Source organism: Diorhabda carinulata, chromosome 9 (genome assembly GCF_026250575.1).
Source record: "Diorhabda carinulata isolate Delta chromosome 9, icDioCari1.1, whole genome shotgun sequence".
Classification (NCBI taxonomy): Eukaryota; Metazoa; Arthropoda; class Insecta; order Coleoptera; family Chrysomelidae; genus Diorhabda; species Diorhabda carinulata.
The window spans coordinates 9,046,751-9,060,965 of record NC_079468.1 but is presented as its reverse complement, the minus strand read 5'-3'; the positions used below and the strand labels follow the sequence as shown (position 1 = coordinate 9,060,965).

General features: G+C 30.9%; 1 protein-coding gene across 2 annotated transcripts in view; it reads right to left on the bottom strand.

Moving 5' to 3' along the window:
- Positions 1-2,068: 2,068 nt before the first annotated feature.
- Positions 2,069-14,215, bottom strand: part of LOC130898227 (dopamine receptor 2-like) — a 392,084-nt gene continuing 379,937 nt past the window's right edge. Inside the window, exon 3 of one of the 2 annotated variants that reach the window (XM_057807336.1) lies at positions 2,069-2,904. In XM_057807336.1, coding sequence (XP_057663319.1) covers positions 2,700-2,904 — 205 coding nt within the window. In that variant the 3' untranslated portion in view covers positions 2,069-2,699. The remainder of the gene's footprint in view (positions 2,905-14,215) is intronic. The other variant, XR_009059852.1, reaches the window with a different exon arrangement.

Genomic DNA, 14,215 nt, shown 5'->3' with positions numbered 1-14,215 from the left:
AACTGAAAGTCATTATGATTATGCTATAAGAAAATATTTCAATAATAATAATAATAATTTGTATGACGCTTTGATGTTTTTGCACTATATTCGACATTTTAACGCAAAATTAGATGTTTACGATGGTATGTTTACACTTTGTGTGTAGAAATAATAGAAACGTTTTTTTTGGCTATTCATATGATACTAAAGTTTTAAGATATATATTTTTTTAGGAATCATAAATGAAAGCAAACAACAAACTACCGAATATAATTCAAACCAGATGCTTATTTAATGTAATTGATTGTAAATAGATTATACGGTGTGAATTTCCTCAACCTTGCGGAGGATTTGAGTGGATCGCAACAACAACACATAGATGTCACCTCCTCCGGATGATTGATATATGTTAGAAGTGAATTTAGAATATTCTTCAATTTGAAACTTCTCTCTCTCTCTCTCTCTACCTTAATATATTTTGGGTCTTTTCAATTGTATTTACTAGATTATACCTGATACAATGAATATTCCAAGTTCTTAAAAGGTCCAGAGTTAAAAATTGATGGTTTCGCGTTGGAATCTAGTCTTTGAATTCAAAGAATGTTATTTTCACGGCTGCTTACCTGGACCTTTTAAGAGCTATTATATATTTAAATAAAATATTTAAAAAGGTGTATTATTTCAATATTACTTTAGATTATAACAATGGAATATATTATTTTCACCATTACAATTCGTCTTATTGAACTATATATTAATACTTGATAACATTAACGTTATCAAAATTTAATTGTATCCACTAAATTACCCTTATCTTTAAAACACACCAATATTACTTTAGATTATAACAATGGAATATATATTATTTTTACCATTACAATTCGTCTTTAACGTCCCATTACGATAAAGTCCAGAGTTAAAATTGATGGTTTCGCGTTGGAATCTAGTCTTTGAATTTCAAAAGTGTTATTTTCGGCTGCTCACCTGGACCTTTTAAGAGCTATATATATATATATATATATATATATATATATATATATATATATATATATATATATATATATATATATATATATATATATACATATATATATACATATATATATATACATATATATATACATATATATATATATATATATATATATATATATATATATATATATATATAAATAAATAAAATGTTTAAGAAGGTGTATTATTTTAATATTACTTTAGATTATAACAATGGAATATATCAATTTTTTACCATTATAATTCGTTTGTTCGATTTTACATCTATAATAATTTACCATTACATTTCGTTCTGATTTTTACACACACTCTGTATAATGCCAGTACCGGATGAACAATACCATAAAAAAAGGAATCCGCGAAGAACGGTGCTATAAGTAAAAAACATACAGCTCGCCGAAAAGGCCTCATTTTTTTTTTCATAATATTAGTCGTTGTAAAGGGGTGACGACGAACGCCATCTTCACCGCCTTATTTTACAGATACCATATAAAGGTGCCAATAGCGCCATCTTACCATATTTTACTGATACCATATAAGGTGCCAACTCATTTTACAGATACCATATAAGGAACCAGTAGCGCCATCTTACTTCACCGGTAGCGACATCAACAAAACTCACTCATTTTACAGATACCTACGGTAGCGACATCTCACCACCAAAATTTCAGATAGCGAGAAGGTGATCACACATACCACATAAGGAGCTAAATCACCTAGGGCGAGGCCACGTCCATATCACCAGCCAATCATATCAAAAGTCGAGTGGAGGGGCTGGTCTCAAGTGTCCCTATACCTACTTATAACTTTCTTTGGATTTCCTTGACATCTATAAATTCGTTTAATTTCTTAATGCTGGCGGTCTTTTGATCAGCATTAAGCAATTTCAATTTTAGTTTTAATTTTATTCGACGATCGTTAAGTACGAATGCACAGATTTTATCAATTAGTTTTTGCCTAATTCTTCGTCAGTATACGTGTTCGTATGGTCACGTTTGGAATGAGAAAAATTTGCGAATCATTCTATGTGATTGATAATATTCACGTAACTTTTTCTTGATTTTTACTTGGCTTTTCCACGAAAAAAATAATTATTACAGTTTTCTTTATGTATATCTATACTAATATATTTTTCAGATTTATATAAAATTTTGACAGATGATATCAGATACACGGCGGAAATCTCTGAAAAGTTACTGCTCCGTGAAACCGCCTTCGTAAAAGAAGCTTTATATATTATATATTTGAGAGCTTCTCTGTTAAACCTAATAATATAAGTGTCTTCAGAATATTTAATAATTAATTAGTAAATAACAACCTCGCTTTAACAGACATTCTTAATGAAAACTTTTTGAGAAAATGGACCACTTTCTTAGCAAATAAATTAACAGTTTCGCTATAAAATTCAGAAACAATTAGACAATTGGTTTCGAACAAAGTAAAAGTTCTGATCAGAGCATTCGTTATAAATTAGAATCGATATACGATACTCGTCAGTTTTTAAAATGAACTTGAAAGTTTGCCAAATAATTTTTCCAATATTTTCTCTATTGAAAAGTCAAAAGAAATGGAAAATAGTATAATCAATTTCTCTAATATTATCCCTATTTATCCCATTTATTATTACTATTTTGTTAGAATCAGCAATAGCGCTGAAATAACAAATTTTCGAAATTAGTAACGTAAGATGTGCAATTCTTTTTTCAAGTGATTTCAATACAAAAATCCGTAATATTTATATTTGAACAACTTTCTAATTCATCTCCATTTATCTTATCCGCGCCTTTCTGGTCGAACTCTTTCATGTACATTGTTTGACTTACTTGGCTAGGTTTGCTCCTGAGATGTGGCTGATACTTCATTTGAACCGATAAAGGACAGCATACGCACAGGATTTCCAAAAATGCTCTGAAATGTAAAAAATCCATGATATTTCATTATTACAATACAGTACATTATAATTTTGATATATTATGAAGAATAATACTATATACGTAGTCAGTTTATTTTGGTCTTTTGGGTTCGATATTTTTCAGTTAATCAATATAAATAGATGAATTATATGATAATCTAGAACTGCATCGTTCATATCTTTTTAATTCCTACTATTTCACTGACTTTTACACAATTCTGACTGTATTTTATAAAAATTAATCAAAAAAAAAGGAGAAAATTCATTTAACTCAATACATCGAATCATAATAGTCAGATAACTGAACAAGAAATGATGACTTATTACATTACAATTAAAAAATATAATTATATTTATTAAAGGTTATGGAATTTCTGCTTACGTATATAGTCTGTGGATAATTGAAAAATCACACTCACGTTATATATTGTTACGAACAAGTCCACGACATGGGCCATACAATCAGTTTTGTTCGGTTATAATGGAACTCTAAAATTCGGCAACCACGCCGTATCGTAGTTGATGTATATTTTTAATATCAGCGGCGTGTTGCTTATGTTATTTTTTAAAACTAATTTCTAGGAAGGTCTTTTTATTTATGCGTTTTTGTTTCTTTACTTTCAAGATTTCTATAAATGTTGTATCTGATATAAAATCGAGTTGTTTAGCGGAGTTAGTTAGTTTTTAATTACTAGTCATAGTGAATTGAGTGAAAAAGAGGAGTACTCAAATAATTCAAATGAATTTTATAAGTTAGTTGAGGCTAATGTAAGTGTTTAAATAAATCAAGTACGTAAAAGACAGTGAAATAGTTTCAATAAGTAAGAAAAAAATTACATTGGTGTCAGGTGTGAGGTAATGTACATAAATAGTGACATAAACATGGATAAGAGACTTGGTGAACTGAAAGGAACCTAATTGAAAGACGAACTGAAGAATCGCGATTGGGAAATATCCGGTAAGAAGAGTGAACTAGTAGAAAAACTCAAAGTGGCACTTCTCTTCTCCATGAAGAGCGATATTTCTGCCGATATTATATCATTGAAAACGGACATTGCCGCTGACGTGGAAAACGAAATGTCATTACAAATTCGGGAACAGAAGATGTTCCAGTAGAAGAAAAGAAAATCGAACAAATGAAATCTGCAATGCCCAAGCCTCAAGAGCGCAGCCAATTGTAGTTTTCCACGAATCAGGGCTACAACGTTTAAAGGTAAGATGTCTTGGAATAACTACGTTAAACAGGGGCAGACGCTAGAGTGAGTAAGGGGTCCGATAAAGAAAAGGCAGTGAATTCAACCATTGCAATCCAAGGAGATGCCTTAGATGTACTCCAGACGATACCTGATGACTTCGAACAGTTGAAAAAGTGATTAGGCATGCGATATGGTCACGAGTATGAACCAATCGCAACTGAAGAACCGAAGGTAGAAGGGCGACAAAACTCTTCAAGAGTACGAGGGAGACATTGACCGATTTGTCCAATTCGCTTATTTATCAGCACCAGAGAACATGATGGAATGTTGAATATGATGGTTCAGAATATAACAATAATACAACCAATCGAGTCACGATAATAAACTGGCCCAGATTGTTAACTTGTTGAAAAGTATGGTTAACAAGAAGCCGAGAAGGAGCAAATGTCGGTATTGTAGTAAGCCAGAGTATGTACGCAGATCGTGTAAACGTCCCAAGACTTCCGCAAACAACAATTCCAGACAGAGGGAAAACTATAACGGATCGCCTACAAGAAGGCAGCACCGACCCATGATTGTAAGTGTTTATAAATTCATCCCACCGATAGATAAGAAAAACATTATAATACCAAAGAGTATAACTAAGATGTCGCAAGAGCCCCTCGATTCTTTTCTAGGAGTCAAGACATAGTAATTTAATATTAGTACTAAGCCGCCGAAAGTTAGGAATGATAACAATAGAGATAAACTGATTGAACAAATATTATTCACATTCTCCGCTTCTCTTCAAAAAATATCATTCCTATATAGTTTCTTAATTGAGTAACCTGAAACGAGTTTTTTATTTGAATATTTAAAAATTCAATCACATGTTGAACTCATTTCAAGTTCATTTCATTTGCTTAATATGATAACGAAGATAAATTGTCAATAATTAAATTTTGAATTAACGAATGAAGAACTAGCACATTTTTTTACTTTTATTGATCTAAAAGATGAATTTAGGCTGATTGGATTCCATTGTGAAATCACACATGTATGGTATGAATAAATTCAAGTTGATTCCACAGTTATCAATAGAATTCCATTACCACAAAAGTAAATTTCAGCTTGAGAATATTTTTGGAAAACCGATGATTTAATTGCCAGGTTGGAAGAAGAAAATGCAGTTGGTGATAATAGATTTTTGTACAGGGATGCTCTAATTCGACAAATTTTTAAAAAATGTCACTTGAAAAAATTATAGGAACGATTGAAACTTTTCAATAATCTTCTACAAACACGACTGAAAATTATTTCATACAATTGAAATAGCTCCAAACTAAGGTAATTAATAACTAGGTTTTTAAGATAGAAAACCTTTCCATCATCTCTATAGAAAACTTACATTCTTTTTTCTTGATAAATACGAGAATTGCTACTAAGTTCTGGAATATAACAACTAACAAAAACAAATATTGATAATTGGGTATGGCTTTATTATTTTTTTTACTCCCCATTAAGATCTATACACTTTTGCATGTGCTTGAACCAATTGTAGAGTTTTTTTATTTCGATTTGGGCACCTTCAAAACATGTAATTTGACCGTATTAAATGATGTGTGGGAGATCCCATTGTTGTAGAGATTCGTCTTCTGCGATTGCTTTACCTGATTATTTCCAACACTTCTTGCAAACAAATGCTGGTGTACCATTTAGAATTGACTGTTTTACGTTGCTCTAATGGTGACATATCCAGAAATTCCGATAAATCAGGCGACCATTTGCTTCGAAGATCTTGGTGGATGAACAGCTTTTGTTGGGTTTGGCTCATCTTGAAAGACCCATAGAGTCGATTATTGTTGATTTTCAGGTTCATATGCATAGATCCATGATTTTTTGCTAGACATAGGCTGAATCACGGAAATTGATTTTTTTCAGTATTTCTTTGCACCAATCGACACGATCTTTTTTTAAGCGATTGTCAAATTATAGGATATCCAACGCTAATAAACTTTTTGGCATTTAAATGTTGATGCAATATTGAAAGTATGGGAGCCGATTTTTGACTATCTCCACGAAATTCATCCTGTAGTTAAGTGCAGCCACGATCGAATTAAAAAAACCAGCAAAACAAGTTGCTTCACCACCAAAAGTGGGATTTGACCGGCACACTGCACTTGGTTTAAGCCACGTCGAAAGTTATAGAAAATCATCGTATGAAAATTTAATTCTAATTTTTTACTAAGATGAATGTTTCAAGTATCTGTAAACCTCTAAAATGGCACTCATATTATAACAAGTTAAGTACGTTTAAGTGAAAATGTCAACCTCTAAGATGGTCATGTCAGATTTAACATATTCACATCAGTGTTGCCATATATCAAAATTTCAGTAACGATCCTCTTATGAAGATGATGCGAAAAACTAGAGTATGATGCTAAATTAAACATTCAAATTGCAAAATTTCTGTCGTCCATGGCCTCTCTCTTTTTAGCTTTCCCTCCAAATGATTGTTCTATTCACCCCAACTTTTCCTTATTTGTTCTACTTTATGATATCTTTTTAATAAACATGTAATAATTTCAAAAATATATCCAAGCTTTTTTGAGAATAATGTCAAGAAAATTAGATTAAAACGATCACGAACAGTTCTTTTTAATAAAATTAGTTGATAGGTACTATCATGAAATTCAGGTATAGAAATATGACGACACTCTCAGAATGTTAGGAAATATTTTCTATATTTATTTATCATTATTACAATCTACAATATAAATATATAATATTAATCAAAATATTTACTTTTCGTTATAGAAAATAAATAAGATATTCTAACAGTGATACAACTGTTTCCTGAATTCAATGTAGAGCGTTAATAAAGAAAAAAAATCCTGTAAATTTATTGTGTTTACTGAAATACTGTGAAGTTATCCTTATTTATTTAAACCACTAACGGTGAGGTGAGTTTACACTCTCTTACTCACTTAATTAATGCACACACTTACACTAAACACTATTTATAATAACCACTAACATTTCTAATAATTCTGTTCAGTACTTATCTAATTTCTAGAATATAACAAACAATCGAACAAATAAATAAGGAGGTTTTCCGAGAGTTTTATTAAAACCGGTTTAACGGTTAATGTCGTGAACGATTTCAGAACAATACCAAATTGGTAGAATATACTTATCAAAGTGTTGTGTAGAAATTTTTCGAATTATACTATATAGGTTGCCACAAATTATCACAATATCTTAGTCATTTATTAATGCTCCTCTCTAAGGATGTTTCATGGTCGCAGCAAACAACAACCAATATCATTACTTTCACTATTTGTAAATTTATCAGTATAATTTTTTCAATGAGTGTCAATATTATAGTCTCATATTTCATGGCCACTTATTGTTAATAGTAATTTCGCTAATTTCCCCAGCATCACATATACTACAGGTTCCGCTTGTTCGGTCCAGAGTTTTCGGTTTTTCCATCAAGTAAATATCAAAAACTCATGACCGAAGATAACATTTGCAACTCCCAATAATCAGCTTCTCTTTAGTACCTTTATGAACGATTGCTCGGGTCCTGAAATATTTTATTAAGTATAGAAATTGCCAATGGTTCATTCCGGTGAGAAATGCTATTAATATTATTAATATACTTGCATATTTTGATATGAATATCAGAATTAGCGGAAAACAAAGGTCAATATTTTGAAATCCATAATACTAGATCTCAGGCCTACTGGTTTCCAAGAAAAATTAAACTCTACAATTGCTTTTATTACTGCCGAAGATGCTTTTAGTTGCATCTAAGGTTTTAAGAATAATTCCATTAGATCCAGCAGACTTTTCATCCTTCAATTTCATATAAGTTGTGAATAAATAGAACAATAAGTTGTCGTTGCATGAATTTTTAAAATAAATGTCTAAATATGAATTATGAGTGGTATGAAATGCTCTGGTTGTTATCCGGTTATCGAAATGAAAAAGAAAAAAGAACAACATGATTTTTCTAGTAAATTTTTGACTCTATTAGTCCAAAATTGATAATCAGTTTCCATAGTATGAATATCTTCAGTGTAGGTGTTGGCAAAAGAGTTTTACTGTTTTCGGTAGATTCTGCGTTCCAGATGGTATGAAATGTCTGAAAGCTCATTCAGGGCAATTATTTGTACGAAAACGTTGATAGGCTCCGTAATTCTGTCACTATGACAGCTCGGTGAGGTAGTATATAATATGTCAGTGGGTATTGTGTCTAATGAATTTGGTTCTTATTAAATTCATTCGTTTTAAAGCGAGTGAAACAGGCATATAGAAAGTAACCATACCATATATTTCATCTTATAATGTAATTTCACAGTTGAAAACAATTATTTTCATCGTTAAAATACTATAATTTATGGTTCTTATTACCGTTGTTTGGATCCAAACTTTCACGTGTTGAATTTAGGTCAAACTATTTTAAAATTGTTTCTTGACGATGCTATTAAATTATTATAAGGTATTGGAACATAAAAATTTAGTATTTCCAATATATTTCGGTATTAGCGTGTAATCTGTTGTTTAAATAACAATCGATTACTGAGAAAATCGGCTTAATTGCTCCCGTTTTCTAATGCGAATACTCTTTCCGTTCGATATCTTGATAAAGTTTCCTCATTATCTCTTTCTAACGATTTTATTTAGGCCAGCTAAGAGAAGATACAATTTGAACATATCTTATCTTATGAGTCCGAATATTGTCTTAATGTTTCGGTTACCCAATATTATAGTAGGTGAAGACACGTAAAATGCATATTTACTATTTCATATCCATTATTATTTTACACCACCTTCAACTATTATTCATTCAAGTTATAAGTTTTCCTACTCAATCCTTGCATTTTTCTTACTTTTTCTTAGTATTTCCTCCTCTTCAGTTAAGTAATTATGTTGACGTCCTCTACCGTAAAAATTTCCTCTGTATTTGCTATTTTTGTATTACTTTGTCTTGGCAAAAAAACTGGTTATGTAGGAATATCTTTGATATTGCTTTTCTATTTCTATTGAAAGATGCAGCCTCCGTAATAATTTTAGATTTTCTGAGCTTGTTCCTTCTAAAGCGTTGATTGTGTAGGTTATAGTACATCTGACGGAATGCTTTACTGAAAACGCTTCTATGTCAGATATGAATTTCGAGGAATCTCTATTGTGTTAATTCTTAAAAACTAATTTCTCAATTTCTTTATAGCAACACCTGACAACTCATGTTCTGTTATTAAATAATGCGCATTTCCTGCAGTAACTGCGGAGCATCCAAAAATTATTGAAGACGACCTTCTGATCCATTATATTTGGTAGCAATTATCATGCTTGGAAAATTGAATAATTCTTAGTTGTAATGACTATGATACACTTCGTTTTCAATTACCATAGTACACACCTTCCAATAGCTTATGCATTAAAATCTTTCGTTAAATAAAAATTAAATGAATCGAGGATAGAACAAGAGATACCTGTGAAATTGGTTATTTTGGTTTAAGCTTTTGCTGTCTTTAACTTTAACACATCATCTCATGTAATTTACAACTCACTTTGCTATTTTATTCCTTCTCTTTTATGAGTAAGCCAGGTTCTCACTTAATTATAATTTCATTTCATTATATATTGTTTTATTCACCCCTTAATATTTTCACATTCAATTAGGGATATACATCTCATTATTTATCTTAATAACTGATTTCTCATTTATCACCACAATCGGCTTCTCTAGACATTCAATTATGTGTGCTCCTAGATCTCACACACTATCATAATTTTACTTTTGATGACTTTAACAAAGCATTTCATGAAACATTTGTTATTCATGCATCAAACTATTTCAAAGCTTAGATAAATAATAATTACTGAAAACGGATGGTAACATGCACCTAATACCAAGAAATAGGTGGACCAATGTGATTAAAAGAGTGCAACAAAACTAATACTGAATACCAATCCAATTTTTAATATTCATTCTACCATTTTGAGTTCATGACACTATTCTTTTTATGTTAATAGTAATGAGGAAAAGAAGCAGTTATTTTAATACTCATTATTAATTTAGTCAAAATATGACTGTTCAAAACAATTCCTGGTCTAAAGGTACTGGGATGAAATGGAAAAACAGTAGCAATTGAATGAGTTTACCGGAAGTTGTGGCCCTCGATGCGGCTACTTCACGGAAATGGATTTAGACTTGAGGTTAGTTGGTGATGTATGTTGAGTTTTCGGTTGAGTGTTTAGTATTTATTACGTACAATGAATGAAAAAGTATTTCCAGCAATTTCTCCTGTTTTTTCAAGAATTCACTACGTTATTGAATATATTCTACGTTCATGCAAAAAACACACTTGAACTCTATTCAGTACAAAAACTTGGTATTTATTACTCTATTGCAATAAAATATTTATTATAGTCGTTTGTCATTGTATTTTATCGTTTTATAACTATTAAAAACGTTCAAATTGACGCCAAGTATGTAATCGATTTTCTGTGAGATTATATCACGTTTTAAACATATTTAAAACACACTAAATAACGGACTTACTGTAAAATGGAACCAATTGAAAATTGTATTACAAATTGTGAACTATACTTGAAGAAGTGGCACAATATGCAAAGTTCGATAACTACTTAAATTTTCTGTATATTCATCAATAACACCATGTACACAAAGATATGGAAAAAACCGTAAAATTAACTGAAATTCGCGCGTGCCGAATCTCTAAGAGCAGCGTAACTCCGATGAGATTAAGGCGTTCGAGATCTACTCGTCTCACTGTCTCACTGTGTACCTTTTTCCTCAAACGTGTACCACGTATATCAGAAAGGATTAAGATAATTGGGACATTTAGAAGGTTATAAAAGAAAGGAGACGTGGAATTACCAGAAGAAGGTAAGATGATGCAGGAAATAGATCATTGAGGAAGGGGAAGGATATAAAAAAGAAATCAATCATTTATTTTTTATTAATATTGAATGTGCATTTAATGTAAGACTTTGTTTTCTGTCAATGATCTTCGAAAGATTGTAATTATTGCAACCCACATTATTGGATCCACTAAAAAACTGAAGTGAACCATATAACCAAGCGTATGGGCGCTTAACTTTACGCTGTAATTGAGACCAATTATAAATATCTCTTCGCTAATTTTATCTTGATTATATAATCAATAATAATTTCCACTTTGAGACAACAAATTGAGTTAATATTCTGCGTGTTCCATTTTCGGAGTCAAAAGATTATTGTTTTATCAAACAAGTAGTTCGTGAAAATATATACCTGTTTTATGTATTTTTAAATGTGAGGGCACATGGCTTGATCGCCGCAGAAAATTGGTAAAAGTTCACCTCTACAATGATTTAAATATTACAACTTCAATTATAGAATAGTCGATTCAAAATTAATTGTGACAATAGCTCAATTTGTTGTCACAAAGTGGGAAATATTATTGATGATTGATGATATAGTTCATAAAAAATTAGCGAAAATTAATAATTGGTCTCAATTACGGCCTATAATTTGGAGCTTATATGCTTGGCGATACGGTTTAATCACTTCGGTTTTTCAATGGGTCCAACAATGTTGGTTTCGATAATTACTATATTTTACAGTTTATCGACAGATAACAATGTCTTACAAATAACTTACATTAAATGCACATTCAAAATTAATTAAAATGATATTTATTTTTTTATCTCGTTCCCCTTATCAAATGATCTTCCTTTTTGCATATCTATTACCAGCATCATCTCCTTATCTTCTGGAAATTCCAAGTCTCCTTTCTTTGTTCGTGCTTCTGCTACTTTATTGCACACTGCTTATATTCCCTCCTTAGCAACCATATCTTCCACTATTACCTTACCAATCATACCTTGGAGGTATGATCCTAGATGCTTGTCCTTCACCTTATTCCACATAGTCTTCCCAAATGTAGTTGATGATGCTTTTCAATAATGCTTTCATCTTAAAATTGGCAAAGTGATCTATTGACCATCAAAATAAAGAATGAAGGATAAACAGAAGTAGTATAATGGAAATGGAAATAATGGAAGACCATAATATAAATTTTAAAAATGATTTGGAAGTCTCAGATGTATTAATGGAACCATGTTTTCATGTATGATAAGTTTATTTCCAGATGTTTTGTTCTACAAATAATATCAAATGTTAATAATTTCAACTCAAATTCCTATTGCATGACTGCTACTCGAATTAACTTGTTCATGATAATACTTTGTCACTGAACTTGATATACCAAATATCCCAATTTCTCTAGGCGATTCCTTATGCTCCCTATAATTTCGCTTGAGAAATGGTAATTTTGGTTTTGAAATACATCTACATAAACATCACGCTATATCTTCTCATATCTAGCTCTATGCGGCCCTACAGTGAGAGGGAAGTCTCACACATTAGAATGATTTTCGTTATCACGCCTTTGGTTTCCAAATAAGCAGTAAATTTTGAAAATCATATTAGAGTGAATATAAGAAGTTTGATAAAGTACGGTGGCGGTTTGACGGAAGAAATTTTCAATAAATAGATTATGTTACAATGAAAAGATATTTTTCAAGATAATCTCTATAATCTTCACATTTCTAGCTCTGCAAATTTTCATTCGTTTCAAATAAACCAAAAAATAATCTCCTGCAAGTTTCATGACCACCACCACTTAACAATAAAAATAGTTATCATTATATAAATATCAACTTCAATTAATTTGCAAGATTTATGTTAAATTTTGGTACATCATGCGAAATACATTACGAAAATTGAGAATATAATCAGCGTAGTGAAAGTATGTGAACCTTTGATAACATTTTCCGAAAAAAACGCTCTCCTCGTTTGTTTTTCCTATCATTGAACCCATAGATTGGATAATATGGAAGATGTTTAATATGAATTTTTGTGGAAAATGGAAAAAATCCACCTGATTTTTCGGACATTTTAGTTGTGAATAAAACGCCCGAACTTTGCAAGTGGATGATGTTCGCTACCATAAGACGAGAATGTTATTTTTTCACCACACTTCGTTCAATTTACTCTGATAGTTTGTCTGTTTAGATGGAATTTTCTAATCCAATTTTCACTAACTTTCAATCAATCAAGGAGCTCTTCGATTGTTTCAAGCAAATCACTCCGCATCATTTCTTATGGTTTTCTTTTTCCACTTTTTATGAATTTCTATAGCTTTATCTTCTCCCATTGTAGATCTTGTATCAAACGTCTTGAATATTCCATTTCTTAATATCTTCTCTAACTTTGTTTCCTCACCTTGCTCTTGGACATCCTCGGGGTCTACCTTCCATTGGTCTCCAGTTTTTCATTACGGAATCTCTTATCTCTACTAGCTCCTCATTCATTTTCTTATTTTCCAAGGTTTTCTTTTTCTTTCTTTGTGAGAAGCAAAGTTTCTCAACAAGTCTAATAGCTGTAGATTTTCAAATTGGTTTTTGTACTTTAATTCTTCTCTCTTATAAATTGGCTATAATAACCTTTTCCCAAATTGTATGTGATCCTCTTTTTTTGATCTGTTATTTCTTTCATTTATTATGGAGCCTATTACTTAGAACTCTTTTCCGAAACAGTACTCTTCTATATTTGAGGAAGCTCCAGTTATTTTGTCTTCATGGTTGTTATTCATTTAGTATTCATTTTTTATATTTCCAAGTATTTATTTCTGGTCATAACTACTATGTTATCTACATATGTAATTAATTACAGAATGTTTAGCAAGCTTAGACATATAGAAACAAATATTTATAATTGGATATGGCTTTATTCTTTTTCAAAATATTGTCTATTAAGATCAATACACTTTTTCATAGATTTTAACCAATTGTCGAAGCATTTTTTCAATTCCGATTTCGGTACCACCAAAATGTGTAATATTTGAGCCGCTTCTTCAGATGAACCAAAAGGAGAAGCGAGCTTATCGGCACACTGATATTTAATAAATCACGAAAGTCATAAAAAATAATGGCACGAAAATGTTCGCGATTTTATTCCATTTTTTGACCAAGATGAATGTTTTAAGTATCTGTATCCAATTCAAATAGTATTCAATTGTTTAATTAATGTCCATAATTTACATTCATGGAC